Here is a 21444-nt window from a genome sequence, read left to right as displayed (position 1 = left end):
CCAACAATGTGAAGGCAATGAGGGCGTGTGCAGAGGTCATCAAGGTCCTTGTGAAGCCTGAAGCAGTTAAGACCAAGATGCCAAAGGGCCCCTGCCACAAACACAGTCATTTGGCTTTCATGGCTCACTCCAAGCCTAGGAGGCAGATTCTATTCTGCATGGCCAGGGGTAGCAGGCTACGCCAAGCAAACCCCAAGCTCAAACCGAGGCCGCGGCCATAGTCCTAGCTCTGGCCCAAGCTTCTGCTCCAGTACAGGTTCTCAAAGGTGCCCAGGCCCCTGTGAAGGCCCCATAGAAAAGGCGTCTGTCTGCCAATGTGAAGGCAGATGGAATTGTGGGACGCTCCCACACATTATTTGCAGGTAGTCAGTGCCCTACGGGTTTGTTTGTTTCGCAAATAATCGTGAGGCAAGATCTATTTAAAAATATTTACAGAAACGTGCATATACATGGGTTCACACACATGCATTTCTTTGCTAGGAGCAATTGTACTTCATAGCAAAGAGCACACATGCCTAACACAGAGATCTTGGTTTCTTTTACGTGTGTGTGTGCACGCGTGCACGAGTGTGTGTGTGTGTGTATGTGCGTGCGTGCGTGCGTGCGTGCGTGCGTGTGTGTGTGTGCCTATGGGAGTCAGTTCTCTCCTTCCACCATATGGATCCTTGGAATCAAACTCAGGTTATCAAGCTTGGAGACAAGTGCTTTTCTGGCTGAGCCTGAGATCTTCGATACCATTCTTCAATAAAAGGAACCAGGACTCCTTGGAGCAATGAGGCAGAAAGCATATAAGATGAATCAGAGTAAATTCTACAGCCAGGGCTGGAGAGATGGCTCTGCAGTTAAGAGCAATGGTTGCTTTTCCAGAGGACCCAGGTTTGATTCACAGCACCTTCATGGCAGCCAACAACCATCCATCTGTAACTCCAGTTCCCAGGGATCCAGTACCCTCTTCTGGCTTCCATAAGAACTAGGTATGCATATTGTACATGGATTACATGCAGGTAAAATACCCATGTGCATAAAGTAAGACAAATAAATTCTTTAAAAGATGTTTAATCAAAAAGAAGTCAAAAAGACAGAGTACAGCTGGATGTGGTGGTACATGCCTTTAATCCCAGCATTTACGAGGAAGAAACAGGTGGATCTCTGAGTTTGAGGCCAGCCAGGTCTACACAGCAAGTTCCAGGACAGCCAGGCTACACAGAGAAACCCTGTCTTAACCACACACACACACACACACACACACACACACACTCACACACACACTCACCACACACACACACACTCACACACACACACTCACACACACACACACACACACACGCACACAACACACCCACACACACACACACACACCCACACACACACACACCTACACACACACACACACCACACACACACCCACACACACACACACACACACACACACATACACACACACACACACACACACACACACACACACTCACACACACTCCACACACACACACACACCACACACACACTCACCACCACCCACACACACACCACATACATACACACATACACACTCAACACACACACCCCACACATACCACACATCTCATACACACACAGATACATAACACACATACACACACTTACACACACATATACTCACACACACACATACACTCACACACACACACACACACACACACACACTGATGTGATCATATCAAAAGGCACAGGTCAACTTAAAAGTGCTGCCAGCCAAATCTGGGGGAAAAAAGTTGAGCAACAAAATGGAAACTGGTCTAGTGACTCTGGGTTGTCACTGAAAGCATAGAAGAATATTCCTGACTCCATCCTGATATAAATAGCAGAATGGATCAATGAAAGGACAAACTACTGGACCGTATTTTATCTGTGTGGCCCTGTGGTCCTCAAAGCATGGGAACATAATGCCCTACCTCAGACATTGACTGTACCTAGTAGCGGCCTTTCCAAGGGTGTGTGTGTATGGTGAAGGGAGTTCATAGGAACCTGAGAAACCTGGTGCACTTCCCTGGGCCAACACTTAGTCCAGGTCCATTCTAGTGGTCAGATTATGGTGCGAGTGTGCATCCTTGTTATGAGGCAAAGGAAAAGATGCTTTAGTTGAGTGAGGTGGTGCACCACTGTAGTCCTACTATTCAGAATGTTGAGTCAGAGGATTGCTGTAAGTTTTAAGTTTTGTCCTGTCTCTTAAAAAGGAAGGGGGAAGGGTAGTTCGATGTTTAAGAGCATTTTCTGAGGGGTTGGGGATTTAGCTTAGTGGTAGCTAGGCAAAAGCGCAAGGCCCTGGGTTCGGGTCCCCAGCTCTGGGGGAAAAAAAAAAAAAAAAAAGAGCATTTTCTGCTCTTGAGAAGGACCCAGGTTGGGTTCCCATCTCACAGACATGGTGATTCACAATTGTTTATAATTCCAGTTCCAGGGGATGGGATGCCCTCTTCTGGTCTCCTCAGGCGCCAGGCACTGCACATACACAGTACACGCACATACATACATGCAGGCAAAACATACAAAAATCTTAAAAAATGACTCCATCACAATTAATTTTTTTCTTTTGTTAATCTTTATTAACTTGAGTATTTCTTATTTACATTTCGATTGTTATTCCCTTTTCCGGTTTCCGGGTCAACATCCCCCTAATCCCTCCCCCTCCCCTTCTATATTGGTGTTCCCCTCCCCATCCTCCCCCCATTACCACCCTCCCTCCAACAAATCACGTTCACTGGGGGTTCAGTCTTGGCAGGACCAAGGGCTTCCCCTTCCACTGGTGCTCTTACTAGGATATTCATTGCTACCTATGAGGTTATAGTCCAGGGTCAGTCCATGTATAGTCTTTTGGTCACAATTAATATTTTAATTGTCCCTTTAACCTTTACAACTCACAACCTCAATCTAATCACGTGATCACACAGATTCTGAGCCCAAACTATGGGACAGGCTATGAAATACTTGAGCAGTTCCCTTCAAAACTGAGAAACTACCACAGGCCAGAGGAGCTTAAAGGAGAAAGTAGTAACTACATACATGTATCCTGGGTAGGAAAGGGTTAACATTGGCACTGTAGCGTCAGAGGAAATCATGGGCTTTATCATGCTAATATCATGTTGGTTTTTACACTGAAACAGACACACAGTCCTAATTTAAGGACATTTGGAGTGAAATATATGAGAATGCTGTACTATCTAACCTCTCCCCCTTTAATAAACCAAAACCAAAAAGTTATTACCAGGCAGAGTAGCACACAGCCACAATCCCAGCAATTGGGAGGCTGTGGCAGCAGGGGAAAGGAACCTTGGCTAATAACTGAGTTAGTTGGTTAATTACCATTCTCTAACAACAGTCGGTAAAGCTGTAACTACCCAATGGGAAATTATACTTCAGGCTTCCTGAACGTGAGGACTTATATACCTGGAAACAGGTCCCAAGGGGCATGAAGCCTTTAAGCCAGGAGGGGACCCACACCCACTCAAGAAGTACTGTTCTGCTGGGCACAAGGATTTCCACTCACAGCAAAGCGTGATGACACAGGAGTCCCTGTCCTACATCCTCCTGAGCAGGTCAATGCCAAGTGTGACCTAATGTCATCTGTAGATGTGGGTACCCAGTTGAAGTAACAGCAACCCCGGGAATGATATGGTCAGCCTTACGTTGTGAATATCTCCTGCCAGCTACTTCCATGCACAGGGAGGAGATCAAGAAGGACAGGTCATGTGTGCAGTTTTTATGGCCTTATTGACAAATGGTCGGTTCTCAATCAATTAGCTGTGATTGTGTGAGAAGATGTGACTTGTGAAACAGAATGCAGCTCTTCTGGAGAACATTAGAACATCACTTTGTGGTCTAGAACTTTCCAGAGTAGTGGGAATGTGATAAATGGGGATACATGGGTGTTTTGGTTGTCTCCTGCTGTATTACAAGTTACCTTCAAACTTCCTGGCTCATGTTTTCCAAGTGTGGGACAGCTCCATTGTCTTCCATGGGGTGTCAGCAGGTGGCATAGAGATCTGGGAGCTTTCTTGTGCAGCTCAGACTTCACCATGTATCTGCGATTTGGTTCTCAATGTCATCGGGAGTTTCCCTTCTTCACACAGTTCCTCCATGGGACCAGCTTGGGCTTCCTTACCTGACAGTGATCTTCGGGTAGTCAGAAACCTTATACAGCCCTCAGCCTTCCCAAAAGAAGATGCTTTAGGACATTTTAGAGTCAAAGCCTGGCATTATTTCTACTGCATTGTGTTGCTCACTACAGCTCAGAGCCAAGAGGAAGGATCTATACATGGGCGTGAATCCAGGGATCACTGGATGCAACTGAAGTAACCTCTCCAATCCTTCATACTGTGTCTATATGCATACATCTATCACCTTACACACACACACACACACACACACACACACACACACACACACACACACACACACACACACACGTCATATTGCTTAGAGTAATGGCAAAAACAAAAAACTTATCTGAAGCTGAAGCTGAAGCTGATGCTATCAAGACTGCTCTTCACTCCTTTCTCCCACTGGTATGGAGTCCTTGATGGTGTATGGCACCCTGAAAGGATTCTATTTTCCAGCTTCTCTTGCAGCTACGTATGGCCAAGTAGATGGTAACTGAGAAACATGTAAGTTCCCCAATGGGAGATAGATATGTTTTCCTTGTCTCCTTTTGTGTTTCTTGCTGTCGGGATGTATATATGTATGCTTAGTGGCTGGTGTTTAACTAGGCAACCATCTTGAGATATTTGAGTAGGACAACAACAAGCCTGAAGGAACCTGGATCCCAGATGAATCGAAGGAAACGATGACCTGGAGTAATTTCCCACATTTCTATGTATGAGCGAAATCAGCTTCCAGCAGCCATCACTGTTATTCGAGGTTTTCCCTTACTCAGAAGAACTGTTCCTGTGTAACAGAGTCAATTTCAAGGCAGTATAAGTAAATCAAACTGAAAGTGGATGGAAAGAAAAGGCATAGGACGGGCTGAAGTTTGAGAAATGCAGATTTGCTCCACCTTGCAAATGTTCCTGGTGAGAGAACAAGTCTGCAGGACACAGAGGCCGGCAGCTGACACGAACAGTGGTCACCCAGTGAGCCTAGGTGGAGGGAGCTAGAAAGATGCTCCTGAAAACAGAAGCATCCTAGAGGCCTGGAGATGGCTTCGTGGTAGAGCCTTGCAAATGTGAGGATGTGGGCCTGGTTAGATAGGAGGCAAAAAGGATAATCTCCACTAGTCAGCTAGCCTGGCCTCCACAGCAGTTCACACTTGAAAAGGTGGAAGAACCCACACCCAAAGTTGTCTTCTGACCTCCTCACGTGAGCAACACACGCCACCCCCATGTCAGTGAAGTGGAGTCACAGAATGACCAGTAAACGTGTCCAAGTCCTCAGAGCTGGCCTCAAAATCAGACCTCAAAGCTGAGTACGGTAACTAATAACCCATTCCCTTGGGCCAGTCTGAGACGATGACCTGAATGCTATCCCCAACCCTACTTGGTTCATACTCCGAAATCTAGAAGTGTTGGTGACTGTTGATTCATGTCCCACACCGGCCTGCCTCCTGCTTTTCCTGGGGCACTAATGCTCTGCTGGAAAAACCCAGTGTCACATCCATGGGATATGGCATAGGGATGGAGGACAGGAGTTGGAGGCACATTCAAGACCCTAGAAGAGCCCCCTTCACACACACCTCCAGCTATACCTTCTGTGGAAAGAGAACGGAGGAAGACAAGGAAAGGAGAGAAGCTGACACCCACATCCCCAGCCTCTGTAAGAGCAAGTGCCTCCATCCAACAGTTCCTTGAAGCTAAAGACCTTGCCATGTCTCATCCACTGATGGACACTGCCCAGGACATCAGATTAACAAGACTGGAGCCATGCCCTTGGATTCAGATCACTCAGCATGCTGGCCTGCTGAAGCCGAGACCATGCTTGCTCACGCGTCTCCTCCACTCATACAGGGTATGTAACACACGTGCATGCAGAGTGCACATAGAGTGGTTGGCTAGGACATTCCTGCATATACAGGATACGCATGTACAGCAGTGTATTCAGAAAGTGTTCATGGGGGGAAGATGAGTGGACATATCTGTAGAGGTCAGAGGTCAACCTTAGGATTTTCACAAGCAGTCCACCTTGTATTTTGAGATGGGTCCTCTTTCTGGACTTGCCAACTAGGCTAGACTGGTGGCTAGTGAGCTCAAAGGATCTCCCCGTCTCCACTTTCCTAGTGCTGCAGTGCTGCAGTTGAGTCCTGAAACTTGAATTCTGATGCTCACACGTACACAGTGAATACTTTTACTGTCTTTGCAGTCCTTCATCTGCCACTCTTGTGTCTTAGCTTTCCTGTCTGCTTAGTAACAGTCACAGAAGTCCTCTTTCACGGATGTCACAAAGCTATTGTAAGGACAGATTTGGTCATGAACATGCAAACGTATGGTAGAAAATAAACCATCAAATTCATAGGTAAAAGGACTTGAATTGGGGAAACCAAGGGACTTGACTTCTGCTCCAGCCATCTGTCAGGTTGTGAGGACCCTGTCTGGACTCCTGTACTTAAGAGAGTCAAATAATCATATCTTCAATAAAACAGTGTATTTCTCTTGCAAAAACATTTCTTTGGCAGTCTATTTGGCTAACATGGTGGCTTCCACCTAAAGTAGGCCTGAACTTTATCTTTTAAACCCACATGGCTGATTCATCTCCAGCCATAGCAATGTCTGGAAGTTGGCAGAAGGTAGCACTGGGATCAGGGAGGAGCTCCTCTCCATCTCTTAAGAGCATAAGACAGAAATTGAACATATAACTGCCACTCATATTTCATTGGTCAGTATTTAATCATGTGACACCCATACCTGCAAGGAAGCATGGGAGATGTAGTTTTGGCCATGAGAAAAGAAAGGAACAGATATTAAACCATAACCTGTGTGTATTTAAAATAACATTCTTATTTATCCTTTGCCATTTTTATACATGTATACAATGCATACTGACTCACAACCTCTCTTCAGCCTCCTCCAAGATAGCTCCACATCTCCCTCCCAACGTCATGTCCTCTATTTTGGTCCACCAAGTCCGGTTAGTACTATCCACATGTGTATTTGTGTGGGGTCATCCCCATGTGGGCACATAGACAACCTCCCAGCATCAAATGCCAAGAGCTGCTCACCAAGGGTGGTGATTCAGTCGCCCCTCCCATGTACATGCTAGGACCTTTAACTGGCTTGACCATGTGCAGGTAGCCACAGCTGCCGAGTTCATGTGTGAAACAGCCACCTCATACCCAGAAGGCAGCATTCACAGCTCCTCCCCAGCTCGTTCATTCTCTCCACACCTCCTTAGCTATGTTCTCCAAACCCCGGGGAGATGGTCAAGGCAAACGAGCCGTCTACAGCTGACCTACGGTCGCTTATTCTCAGCACTTTGAATAGTACTGCCTCTCTGCTAACCCTTGCCTACTATGCTTACATTATGTTTACATTTGTATATGTAAACACAAATATTAGACATTTAGCAAAACAACAGCAGTAGTCCCCACCCACTCCAGGGCCTATGACCTCTCTAGCCATGGGCTTCGACTGTGTTTACAATGTCTGTAGAGCACAGACTACAATTTTTGTCAATGGTGTTTTATTTTCTTGGGCAGCCAGTACTCCATATAAGCTATATATTTTTCATTTGAAAATTGTTTTATGCCCAAACATTGATGTGTGCATATATATATGCATATATATACATATATATATATATAGAGAGAGAGAAATATAGATATATATATGTGTGTGCGTATATATATATTATAAGGTTTGTGTTATAAAGGGGTGGGGTTGGTTAGTTTGACACAGCATCTCAGGTATCCAGGCCGGTCTTGCCTTTATGTAGCAGAGGATGACACTGATTTTCTGGTCCTTTTATCTCTACCTCCCCAGTGCTGAAATTGCAAGTTAGTACCATACCATGCATACAGTGCTGGAGATCCAACTCATGGCTTTTTGCATGCTAGGCAGGCATTCTGCCAGCTGAGCTACTTACAAACACTGAGGCCCTGAAGAGGATGGGAACCCTACAGGAGGACCAACAGAGTCAACTAACCTGGACCCCTGGGAGCTCTCAGAGACTGAACCACCAACCAAAGAGCATACACAGGCTGAAATGAGGGCCCCTCACACATATGTAGTAGATGTGCAGCTTGGTCCCTGTGTGGGTCCCCCAATAACTAGAGCAGAGGCTCACCCCAAAGCTGTAGCCTGACTGTGGCATGTGTTCCCCAACAGGGCTGCCTTGTCTGGCCTCAGTGGGAGAGGATGAGACTAATCTGTCAGAGATGTGATGTGGAGGGATGCCAAAGAGGGGAACTACCCTCACAGAGGAGAAGGGGAGGGGTGTGAGGGAAGGCTGTCTGTGAGAACTGGGTGGGGGACAGCATTGGGTATAGGAAGGAAGGAAGGAAGGAAGGAAGGAAGGAAGGAAGGAAGGAAGGAAAGAAACTTTTAAAAATAAAAATAATAAAAAATAAAATAAAATTTGAGACACTCACGTATTCCAGCCTGACCTTGAACTTCTATATGCATATAGCCAGAGACGGCCTTGACTTCTGATTCTCCTGCCTCTACCTTCCTAGTACTGGGGTTACAGGTCTGTACCGACACACCCAGTCGTACGTCTTCAGAGTGGTAGAACTGGAACTCGTGCTTCCTTCATGCTAGGCCAGTGCTCTGTCAGCTGAGCTGAATCCTGAGATAACGTGAGATTTTGAGTCTGTTGGTTGTTAATAGACTCTCCTATCTGATGGATCAAGGGCCCACGAGTAAAGTGTGAGGACTTGCCCAGTCAGTACTTAATCCCCAGAATGCACTGTGGGGTCCGGCACACAAACCCACCCTGATGTCAGGGATGACGAGTGGGTGACCGTTCTGGCTTTAATGGTTTCCTCTTTCAGAAATGTCAGTTCTTTGCCGGTCCAGGCGTTCTGGCTCCGTGTCTCCTCAGGTCTACATGCCAAGCCATTTCGAGCCTATAAAGTGAAATGTTCTCAGGGCCAGGAATCCTCAGCGGGATTAACAAAAGAAGTGAAACACAAGGAACGACTTTGTGGGGGAGTTAGTCATCCGCTGTGGAGGCCAAGGGCAGGCACCACTCTCCTGCCTCGCACTCCAGCTTTTCATGCCCGCCTTGCAGGGCGAGCACACTGGGTGGAGCCTCTCCCGACCCTCCACCAACTTAAACAGACCAAAACCTACCAAGCACTCACTGGTCAGGGAAAATTATTCTAATTCCAGCTGTCACCACTTGCTTGAGCGAGCCTCTCAAAGCCTCAATTTCTGTGTTGAAAGCGGTCAATGACCAATATATCTGTAATAGATTGCAAAGCGACTACACTATATTAAAATATAATAGATTATATGTACATTTTATATTAATATATACATTATTGTTATTGGGGCTGGAGAGATGGCTCGGTGATTAAAAGCACTAGCTGCTCTTCCAAAGGACACGAGTTCGGTTCCCAGCAGCTACACTTTGCCTCACAACCATCTACAACTCTAGTTCCAAATGCTCTCACGCCATCTTCAGGCCTCAGTGGGTACTTCTTTCACATGGTTCATAGACTCACACAGACACACACACATCCCATACATACGGAATAAAATAATAAACTTAAAAAGTATAAACAGGAATGAGGCCCAGCACACAGGTCGAGGTTCCCATACCTTCTTCGTTTCCACAGTCTTGTCATGTTGGAGACCGACTCACTGAGTCAAGCCCATTGGCGTGCCCAACAGTGATTTGTTACACAGTTAGATTCCAGTGCTTTAATAATGGCTGTCTGCAGAGTACCTGACAGCTGACATTGCATCTCTCCCAAGCTTTTAACTCTTCTGTACTATCTCTGAGTTTTCTGCGGTTGTTGGGGGGTGGGGTACCTTGGCGCAATGTTTGGGCCTTGCCATCTGTAAAGGTTTCAAAGATGGAGCAAAGCCGTCGATGCTTGTCAAGGGCCCAGTGTAGAACATTGATCAATGGCTGTCTCTCATCCTGAGATCACCTTCTGTGTCCTCTGCCACCACCACACCATGTGCCCTCTCTCCAGGTCCTCCCACTGCTTGGTTTCATTTGGTCTCCTTTTGGGCCCTTCCAAGATGGTGGCCCTACTCCTGTCTACGCTACAGCACAGCGCATTGCCAAGATCTCTTTGTAAATGGATGTACATTTTTGCTTTCAGCACAGACTTGGTTGTATAGCTTGCCTTGCCCAAAGGTGTGTGAGGAGAGGCCATGCGCCAGCTTCGAACCTGGGCCATAAAGGGACTTCCTGTGGTCCTGCTGTTCCTTTACTTTGCTTGTTTTTTGGGGGGGGAGGTTGTTTTTGTTGTTGTTGTTGTTGTTGTTGGTTTGTTTGGTTTTTTTTTCATTTTCAGACACAATTTCAAGTAGCCTAAACTGGCCTCAAACTCACTAAGTAGCCAAGAATGACCTTAAATTTCTGTTCTTCCTGTCTCTACCTCCCACCTGCTGGATTTCCAGACGTGTGCTACCGTGTCTAGGTGTCTAGTTATTTGCAATGCTGGGAGATCGAACCCAGGACTTTGTTTCTGCTAAGCAAGCATTCTATCCGCTGAGCCGAATCCCCAGATCGTTCTTAAAATCTTACCGTTTGCACTGCCAAGAGAACATGTCCAGAAAGCCAGGAGGATGGCAGGAGACCTGTGGAGCAGCCTCAGACCTTCAGGTGTGTGGCTGGCAGCAAATCGTCATCGCACCAACCCGCTAACTTCTGTAGGGAAGCAGGCAATTGCTGTGCTGTGGATATGTGTCCTCGAAAGATCGACAGGTAAAGACCTGTGAGGAGGCAAGGGAACCTTGAGCATTTGAAGCCCAGAAGAAAGCTTTCCAGTCATGTGAAGGCAGCATTAGGACCCTGGTGCTCTTTTGTATGCCTTCCCCTACGTGGCTATCACAAGATGAACAGCCCATTCACCCCCCGACACACACCCTGCCATGGTGTGCTGCCTCGCCAGCTCCAGGTAACAGGCTCAACTGACCACAAACCCAAACTTTCACAACTGAGCTAAAATAAACCATTTTAAGTCCATTATCTCCGGTTTGGGTTATAGCAACAAAAACAGACAAAAACCCACCAAAACAAAACAAAAACAAACAAAAAATCCCAGAAAAGTGATAAGTGAAAGTATGGTGTTTTAGAGATGTTTGTTACCAGTGCTCTTGTGACGTGCCTAAGTTAAAATGAGATCAGACCTAATGGGCTCACATGGTCACCACCCACAAACAGCTCTATGAACATCAGCCACCATGAGTCCAAGATCTCCTGTCTGCTCTGAGGTGGCAACGGTAAACTAAAGCATCCATGTTCCAGAAAGTCATCCATTTCAGGATATGTGGCACAAAGTCTGTAAAGAGTCATTTCTGGTCCCCATGTTTAAAAGCCTCGCATATGTGGCCAGCAGCTATTTTTTTTTCAGAGCACTTTGGTTCAAACACGTGACAGCCAAGCCTGAATAGAATTTGCACACAAATTTTGTCTGTGTGCTGCCATCCAAATGCATCTTGGGATGTAAACCCCAGAGTGAAGGAAACATGATTCTTCTACCAACCCACTTTAGAAATTTCCTCTCACACTGAGCAGTTTCCTTGTGTGTGTTGTCATTGTGGGTCCTGGGAGGAGCGAGAGGAGCGTATATATGAGGGTGGCTGTAGGGGCCTGAGCTGAGAACATGGCAGGAATTCACTTTGCCACTTCCCTTTGATCTGTACCTAGGTTCTGTATCTAGAATGGCTGTGTTGGCTCCTGGCTTGGAATTTCTCATTCATGTGGCCAGAGTGCATTTTTGAAAACCCTACATGAGAATACATCATGTTTATTCCCACTCTAACACGAGTTTGGGTTTTATTTGTTTCTGTTTGGTAGAATATCAACTCCGGCAAAACAAGGGCGTTCTCTCTCTGGTTTGGCGCTTCTGCTGTGCCTGGGGCAGAACTTGGTACACAGTAGACAATCAATAAATGTTTATTGGAAGGGATAATGAAGGAATATCCTCTCACAGTGTGCTGTGAGAGATAAACGAGGGATCGGACAGGACCGGATCTGCTTGCAAGCTGCAGAGTCCAGTGCAAATGGCGCCTACTGTCTCGCTGAGGAACAGCTGGTGTTGCTAGCTTGGTGACGCTGTGATTTCCAACCTCTCCTTTTGGCTGTCATTTTACTATTGCTAGATGGCCACTGAAGCTCCAGGCATCAAATCCACATTCCGGGCAGACGGAGATGACAAAAAGCAAAAGGAAAGAGGAAACAGCAGTAACATTCCCCAGTTTTTAGGACAATAAAATTTTTCTTAATGTGTAGGAGCACATTTCTGCTTTGATTTCCCTGTGGGGAGCTGTTCACCCGAGCATCCAGAAGCTAAGGGTTATGGAGAGTCAGCATCTCCTTCACTGATACTCCACAGGTGAGGAAGGGAGTGGTAGGAGACGGGATCACAGAAGGAGTATCGGCCCCAGAGAATATGTGGGCTGTCCACTCTATACAGGAAGCGTAAAGAAACCCCAAGAGGGGTAACTGTGCCTCTCCACTGTCACTGGCCTCGCTCAGCCTCACAACCCTGCATGCCTGTTGTCATCAGATTCTCTGATCTTCCGGAACATGCATGCAGATAGCCACAGCCCTGGTTTCTTCCCTTCCTTCTTGTTTCTTCAAAGCACTGAAGCTTTAAAAAAAAAAAAAAAAACCTACGTCTTTCAACGTGAACCACGTCCTGCTCTCATTAATTCCATCCTTAGGGACTTAGCTGCCAGCCGAAAGGAAGCTGGTGACGATGCAAGCCAAAGGTCCCCCGGGTCTGTAACCAAGTCATTGCTAAGGACTCTATCAAGGACACTGAGATGGAAATGCCGGGAGAGCCAGCTGCAGATCTTGGGCAAACCCTGGAGTGGCTGAGGGAGGAGCTGGTAAGCTTTTTCTTTTGCCTTGTCGTGTCTCCAAAATATGTATTTTGAGGCTTCTGACCACACCACACACACACACACACACACACACACACACACACACACACACACACACACACACACCCTTCCTAGGGCTTCACTGGCTGAGATAGGGGGCTTCAGGCTGAAGTTTGGGCTCTGCAGACACCTTACCCAATCAGCCACCCAGATGGAATTCTGGAATGGAATGGAATTCTTAGGTACCGGAAAAGTGGGTCATGGCCTATATTGGAGACACTGGGTGCTGGCCAGACTGGTTTTAGCATTGTACTGGGTGATGGGACTGCACCCAGCTCTGTTGCTGTGTGGCCTCTAGTTAGTGCCTTTACCTCTCTGAGCATCGGTTTCTTTAATCGCAAGATGAAGGGTATCAATAAAGCCAACCTAAAGGTTGTTGTTTACAGGCTTCCGTGAGAGATGCCTATGATTTATCTTACAAATTCTTGGCACTTACAATTAAACCTGACTCCTGGGAGACACAGAAGATACCCAGCACATTAGCTGGAAGCGGAGGAACCAACCAAAGTGAGAGTGAGGGAAAGGAAGGCCAGGTAGGGCAAAACCGATGCTGGGCTGGGCCCAGCCATGAGTATTGAAACCAGCACCCACTGCAGAGGGGCCAGAAAGAGCCAGCTGGCCTGCGGGACTTCCTCTCAAGTATTGAAACCAACTATGCCTCAGAGGAGCATGCAGGAGGACATCTATCTGTACAGTGTGTTCCTGTCCCCTGTTTCCAGCTGGTAAAGGCTTATCCACGGGTCACTAATTCTCCTGTGTATCTATGCCACGTTACCTGGGAAGCCAGGCACCATGCCTTTCACTGTGGTATTTTCTCCAGGTCCCAAAATAAAAGAGGCACCCCAAAATATGTGTGCACAGTAGCCAAGAGGGAGGAGACCGTGTAGGAACATCTGAAGAGAGAGGGAAAGACAGGATCATCCCAGTAGACCTTGGTGGTTTGCTAGGCAACAGGCCAGCTGGGAGGCAACCCTGACAGGGTTCCTCCTGGGGCTGGGGTCGCAGCTGCTGCTGAAGCTGCAGCCACGGCCTCCCAGCAGCACAGCTGGCTTTTCCAGCACACAGACTTGGGCTCTTCTGTAAAGTTGTTCAGTTTGGGACACACAAAAATAAAAATCACTTTTCTTTTCTGAACCCCAGGTCAACTCCTCCTCCTCTTGGTTGCTGTGCACATATTTTGGGATGCCTTTTTTATTTTGGGACCTGGAGAAAACAACACAGTGAAAGGCATGATGGTGCCTGGCTTCCCAGGTAACATGGCATAGATATTCAGGAGAATTAGTGACCCATGGGCAAGCCTTTACCAACTGGAAACCCCAGGACCTTGCATGTGAAATGTTACTCCATTGAGTCACATCCCAGCCCTCTTAAACACTATTTTTAGTGGAAGAATAATTTTAATAATTGTCACTTGTAAAGAGAGGCAAAGCTTGAAAGTCTCGTGCCTCACACTATAGTGGTGCTAGAGGTCGTTCCTAGGATTCTGTTGTGCCTGAGTTCCTGCCTCATCCCTTGAACATCTGCATCTCTGAACCTGGGCTAGTGCTCCTGGGTTCTATAAATAAAGAAGCAGGCTGGAAAAGTCATGATGAGCAAGCCCATGAGCAGCACTCCTCCATGGCCTCTGCATCAATCCTGCCTCCAGGACCCTGCCTAGTTTGAGCTCCTGCCTTGACTTCCCTCCCTGGAGTGTGACTCAGGATGTGTGACCCAAATAAACCTTTGCTTTACTGAGACAATCGATGCTGGTCAGCCGGAGCTGAGAAATTAGAGGTGATTAGGAAGAGAACGGCATCGCTGAGGCGAAGTGAACTGGGGTGTGTTTCCTCAGGCAGAGCACACAGAAGCTGTGCTCCAGGGACAGCTGAACTTGGGTAGTGTAAGAGACACCCAGGTGGCACTGGCCTTGAAGCCATGAACAGCTGAGGCTTTGCACTGCTGAGTGGCCAGGAAGTGTCATTGGTGAAGGTACAGCTTCAACAGCAGTTGACGATGCAGGATTGAAAGGGTCATGCTGAGAAGTTGAGGCTTGGCAGTGTGCAGAGTGCCCAGGAGAGGCTATTGGTGTAAGAGCAGTCCAGTTGCAGCAAAAGACGCCGGCATTTTGGAGATGCCTGTCCCATGGGATGACCACCAAGAACGGAGCCAGCTAGATCCGGGAAGACAAGCCGTGTGTGCTGCAGGCTGAACTAGGCTCTCGGCCTGGAGATCCAGAACTGAGCCCAGATACAAGCCCACCTCTCTGCAGGACACCTTCTTTGTTGCCAGGGGGCGGGAGTGTTACAGCTCCAAGTGTTACAGCTCCAAGTGTTACAGCTCTCAGATTAATCTCTACACTACAGCATGCTAATATCCCAGAGTCACCCACTGCCATCATCCTGGATCTTGAAGTTATTCACACTGTTGTTAGAGTTTGATACTGGATCTTGTTATTCTGATTGTTCTGATCTGATTGTGCTGTCATTCTTCCCTCTGGAAGAAAGTATTTAACTTTTTAAAAAAATAGAGCCCATAGTTGAGAGACTTTGAACTTTTAGAAGAGATTTTGGATTTAAGAGACTTTGGATTTTTAAAGGGACTGAATGTTTAAGTGTTTAAATTTTTAAAAACTGTGAGACTGTTTAAGTCTGTAAAATGTTTTTTATTGTGATGTTAGTATCAACATGTGATCTTAGGGATGGACAAGAAAGGAGAGGTTGTGGCTCAAGACTGTGGCAAGTTGACAAGAGGGCAGTTGCGCTGGCTAGTTTTCTGTCAACTTGACACAAGCTAGAGTCATCTGTGAGAAGGGAAAGTCAATTGAGAAAGTGCCTCCATCAGAGCTGGCTGCAGGCAAGCCTGTAAGAGATTAGTAATTGATGTGGGAGGCCCAAGTCCATTGTGGATGGGATCAACCCTGGGCTGTTTTTCCTGGCTTACATAAAAACAAACAAACAAACACCTAGACTGAGCAAGCTAGAGGGAGCAAGCTAGAAGGCAGCATTCCTCCGTGGCCTCTACATCAGTTCTTGCTTCTAGGTTACTGCCCTCACTTCTCTTAATGATGAACTATGATGTGGGAGCAAATACCAAATAAGGCTTTTCCTTCTGGGCTTCTTTAGTCATGGTGTTTCATCGCAGCAGTAGTAACGCTGACCATGACCGAAACAACTTACAGTAGGAAGGGTGTATTTGACTTACAGTTCTAGAGAGTGTCATAGTTTGGAAGCATGGCAACAAGCAGTAGACATGGCAGTTGGAGCAAGAGGCTGAGGCTCACTTCCTGAACCACTACAAGCAGGGAGCAGAGAACGAACTGGGAATGACACGTGGCTTTCAAACCCTCGAATCTCATCCCCCAGTGGCATACTTCCTTCAGCAAAGGCCACAACTCCTAAACCAACCCAAACAGTACCACCAATTTGCAAGCAAACATCCAAACCTCTGAACTTATAGAGGACATTCAGACCACCACATCAAACTTGGCGGCAAGTGCCTCTACGTGCAGTGCCATCCTGTCAGCCCTACGGTTGTGCTTGGCATACACATGAGTACAGGGGCCAATGGAGGCCAGAAGAGGGCATCGCATCCCTGAAGCTGGAGCTATGGCTTCACAGCAAGAGAAACCTAACAAAGAAACAGGTTATCTAGCAATGATACACAGGAGGCTCACACAGGCCTTAAACAAAAATGTTGCCATTTTCTGTAAGGCTCTTGGATGCCCTTAGATCTTGGTATAGCCATCCTCCTTGAATACGGAGAGACAGTTGCCCTTCTGTGGCTTTTCAATGAACGCTGCAAAAAAATAATAATAATAAAATGTCAGCACAAAATAAAGTTTAATGCTTTAAAATAGAGAGCGAAGCAGTCAAAAGTCAACATGCCTTTGAACAAATAAACTCACAGCATGTTAATGAAATATTTAAATAATTGTTTTTTGAAGCAAATAGAAGAATTGAGCCTGCTTTACATTGTTACAGTTCACTTTACACAACTGGGCTCTCTTTTCTAGTTCTGTCTTCAGTCTACTGAGTTACTGCATGTCACTGGAAAACTCCACTGTATACTAAGAAGAAGAAAAAGTGTGTGTGGGGGGACACTTACCTTAATCATTGTAGGACAAGTTGTTTTGAAATTACTAATGCTTTGAAAAGGTTTGGGGGACCCAGATGTTCCCAGGATGTTTCACAAGTGCTCTAGCCGCTGGGATGGCTTCACTTCGTTGCTAATGACAGAAGTCACTAGCATGCTAATCCCAGTCTGACTGCGGTGGCCATTCTTGGTTGTCACTTGACTCCGTCTGGAGTTAACTAAAACCCAGGTGGCTGGGTACACCTGGGAGGGATGTTTTTTCTTAATTAAATTATTTCAAATCAGAAGGCCCACTTTTAATCCAGATCTTTTGAGGTGGGAAGATGCACCTTTAATATAGGCTACACCTCCGGTAGCTTATATAAAGGAAGCTCGCTCTCTTTGCCTGCTTGTTTTCACCCTCACTGGCAAGTCCACTTCTTCACTGGTATTAGAGCTTCTTCAGGAGTTTGGCATAGTCTGAAGACAGGCTGAGATGTCCAGCCTTGTGAATTGAACAACAACTGGATTCTTGGAACTTCCTTTGGTAGACAGCCGTGACTGGGCTAGCTGGACCACAGCCTGTAAGCCATTCAATTAAATCCCCTTTCTCTATATAGATCCATTCTATAAGTTCTGTTCCTCCTGGGAATCTAATATCCTGACTAATATTTGCTTCTTACCATAAAATTTAAAGGACATGGTGGTGGTATCTCTGTCATCTTCAGAGCATATCTTTCATTCATCCCATAAAGGTGAGTAATTTACTCTCGGTCTCCTAGATTCAAAACTGAGGAATAAGGCATCTGTGGCTTGGGTGAGGAGGTAGGGGCTTGTTTCCGCTGAGACAGGAAGGAGACTGATGGGCACAGACAGTGCTGTCACACACTCATGCCTCCTCTCTCCTAGGCTGAGATGCAGATCCAAGACCAGCAACTGCTGTTCACACTGAGGCATCTGCACAGCCTCCTGGAGGAGCTTCGAGCTGAAAGCACCCACTGGGTGGACACAAGGCCCAGCAGAAGCACATCACCTTTCCGAGTGAGGCTGGGATCAGAGGGCAGGGCCTGCCAGCCTGTGCCAAGGCAACTGCCCCAGCTGCTCCAAGAGGAAAAGAACAGGCGAAGCTCCCTTCCTTAACCAGCCAGAGGATGTTCATTAAATTCTCCTACCGCTAGTAGAAATTGTGTCTGCTATGTGTCCTTGAATCTCTCACTTCTTAACTGTCTCTGTCATTTGCCAGAGGGTGTGTGTGTGTGTGTGTGTGTGTGTGTGTGTGATAAATTATATGTTTTATAAGGGTTTATATAGCTTTAACCGAGGGTGATAATTCTAGCTGTAGTAATTTTTCACAAGGCAATTGTTAAAGAAAGATTATAATGTGCAAAGATGGTTGGTTACCTACTGTTACCTTGGTGAAAAATCAGAACATCTATAGAGACTTCCTGACTATTCTCTGTGCTCCTGTTAGGCCCTCTTGTCCCCCTTTATCTGATAATGAAAGGTCCTGTTGCACCACAGATCACAGAGACGAGCATGTCAAACATATAATTCATGTTGGCTCTAACATTGTGATTCATGATTGGCTTAATTCATGGGCATGTGACTCAACAAAGCCAACCACAACCCTTCCCTGGGATTGCTATCTGGACACTACCAACCACACCTCCACAGGTAGTTCGACTTCTTTTAGGCTGTGTTGACCTTTGCCAATAAGCAGTGTAGGGTTAGACTCCAGAGCAAGAGGTGAAAGGAGGGACTGGTTCCTTTGTCCCCTACAGTATCTTAGAGGTCTCTTGCAACACTCGATGTCACCCACCAGAGCTGCTTCACTTCAGTAGGTGGCACCAGCTCTGAGTCTAAGACCCAGCCTGGAGGTCCCATCTAAGCTCAGATGCTCCCCCTTCCCCCTTCAGATGTCTGCAGGCCAGCTCTTCAGGCTCCTGTCTGTGTGGTTTAAATTTTAATCCCTCAGCTTCATTGCTCCCCAGCACTGGGGGTGGCAGATTCTTCCTGTAATTGTTAGCTTGGAGTTCTTTTTATAACCTCTCGTCTACTCAGTTAACTTTATACTTAGTTAATAATTCTTTGTATTAAATTCTGTGTTTCAAAAACAAAAAAAGAAGTGTTGGGAACAAGCAAAAGAAACTCATTCCAAGTATGACCACTTTGTTTTCAGACTCCATTTAATCATAAGGAGAAACTAAACTCACGGTCCTAGGCCCTAGGGGAACTGAGGGCTTTCCAATAGCTGAACAGCTTCTATTATAAGGAAACGACTGTCTAAGTCCAGACATCTCAGGGACAACTTGTAAGTGAAGAGTTGTCTGAGTCCAGACATGTCAAGGACGACTTCTCCATGTTGCTGGCAGGGTCAAACTGAGTTCATGTTCCCAGGCCCAGGAACTTACTCCTATCCTGCTTGATGAAAACTCTCTTGCTCCAACCCCTTATGTCAAGATATGATTGGACCGTGCTACAGCCTACCCTGCTTCCCCCTGCCTTCTGGTCTCATCCTTTACATATGCTGTGCAATTTCTCCTCACGGCTGTAGTTCATCTCTTCCACGGCATTGATTGATCAGTAGTGGCCTGATTACAATAAAATTTTGTCATCTGCATCGACCTGCTCTTTGAGTTATGTTGGATTTAAACAGACCCTATAACAGACGGTAAAAAAGATGTGACCTGTTTCTTACCTATTCTCACTAACACTATTTTTGCTAGTCTTGCCAACACAGCCCTAACTTGAGTATTCTAAGGTTTTCCAATGCATAAGACTAGGAGGCATAAATCAAAGAGGAGATCCAGAAGGAGGGGAACGCTGTTGTTTATGAGAAGCTATAGAGAAGATGCTCACAGCCCCACCCCTAACTGAGGCTGCGAGGAGACAGACAATCTGTTTTCTTTAAGTCTGTGACCTCTAGTAAGTCAACCCAGTGCCGGTGGATGGCCCCATGCCCATGAGAATATGGGCAGTATAAATTGGATTCTGTCAGTAATAAAATAAAATTAAAATTAAATACATGAAATTGGAATGGGGGTGGGTTTTTGGAGTAGTTGGGAGGAAGAGTGGGGCTGAAAATAATTAAAATATATTGAATGAATATATGAAATTTTCTTATAACTAATAAAATATTTTTTCAAAAGAAAGAAACCTTAGCTCAAGATGGGAGTCTCTCTTCACCCTGCAAGCACATCACATGTGACGCTTGGTGTTTTGAATCTAGCCAGAACTCAATGTCACCAATTGAAAGTTTTACCAGTACAGCCAGTAGTGGCTGTGATCCCAACACTTGTAGAGACTGGGGCAGGGGGATTGAATGAGATCTAGGCTAACTCTGAGCTCCACAGTAAGGACTGAGGAGATGTGACTCAGTGGCCTAGCACATGTCTCGATTTTGTGGGGCTGGATTTGATCCTTAGCATCACAAAAGGAAAACAAATATTTTCACATGCTTGACCCCAACTACAGAGATGGTTGTTGTCTTAGGGTTTTATTGCTGTGAAGAGACACCATGACCATGGCAACTCTTATACAGCAAAACATTTCATTGGAGCTGGTTTACAGTTTCAGAAATTTAATCCATCATCAACATGGCAGGAAACATAGCAGTGTGCAGAAAGACAAGGAGCTGGAGAAAGAGCTGAAAGTTCTACATCTTGATCTGTAGATAGCAGGGAAGAGACTCTGAGCCATACTGGGCATAGCTTGAGCACGTAAGACCTCAAAACCTGCCCCCACTGTGACACACTTCCTCCAACAAGGCGACACCTCCTAATAGTTCCACTCCCTATGGGCCAGGCATTCAAACACATGAGTCTATGGGGGTCGTTCCTACTCAAACACCATAGTTGTTACGCTTATTTTTAAATTTAATTCCAACACTACCATTTCTTGTGTGTCTGTGTGTATGTATATGTGTGATACCTATGCACAAGCGTGCACATTCGGGTGGAGGCCAGAGATCATAGGGCATCTCCCCAATAGCTTTTCACCTTAGTTTTTGAGACAGTATCTCTCAGTGAGCTTGGAGCTTCCAGCCGATTGGCAAGTGATCTCCAGGGATCCTCCTGTCTCTGCTCCCTTCACAGGGATTACAGGTGTATACCACATTGTCTAGCTTAAAATAACAACAACAACAACAACAACAACAACAACAACAGTGTGTTCCTGTGCTTGTGTCTATTGGCCACAGAAATATGGAAGTGGTGTTCAGGTGACCACAGAGGGATTTGGATCTCTGTTGTGTGACAAAACGTTTCCTGGGGAGACACAACACAAATGTCTATTCACCCCAGATAGGGAACTCACAATAGACCAAAGTACTGATGCCACCAGGGTCCAATTTGGTAAACTAATG

General features: G+C 46.2%; 1 protein-coding gene across 1 annotated transcript; it reads left to right on the top strand.

Annotated features, from left to right (window-relative positions):
- The first annotated feature begins 12825 nt into the window (after positions 1–12825).
- C5H20orf202 (chromosome 5 C20orf202 homolog) lies at positions 12826–18252 on the top strand. Its single transcript, XM_032904420.1, has 2 exons — positions 12826–12977; positions 17991–18252. Exons 1-2 carry the CDS (start codon positions 12912–12914, stop codon positions 18219–18221), a joined length of 297 nt encoding a protein of 98 aa, XP_032760311.1. The 5' UTR covers positions 12826–12911; the 3' UTR covers positions 18222–18252.
- The last annotated feature ends 3192 nt before the right edge of the window (positions 18253–21444 follow it).

The sequence above is a fragment of the Rattus rattus genome, chromosome 5, assembly GCF_011064425.1.
Source record: "Rattus rattus isolate New Zealand chromosome 5, Rrattus_CSIRO_v1, whole genome shotgun sequence".
Classification (NCBI taxonomy): Eukaryota; Metazoa; Chordata; class Mammalia; order Rodentia; family Muridae; genus Rattus; species Rattus rattus.
Note: the sequence above shows the minus strand (reverse complement) of the source record. Positions and strands in the feature narration are given on the sequence as shown.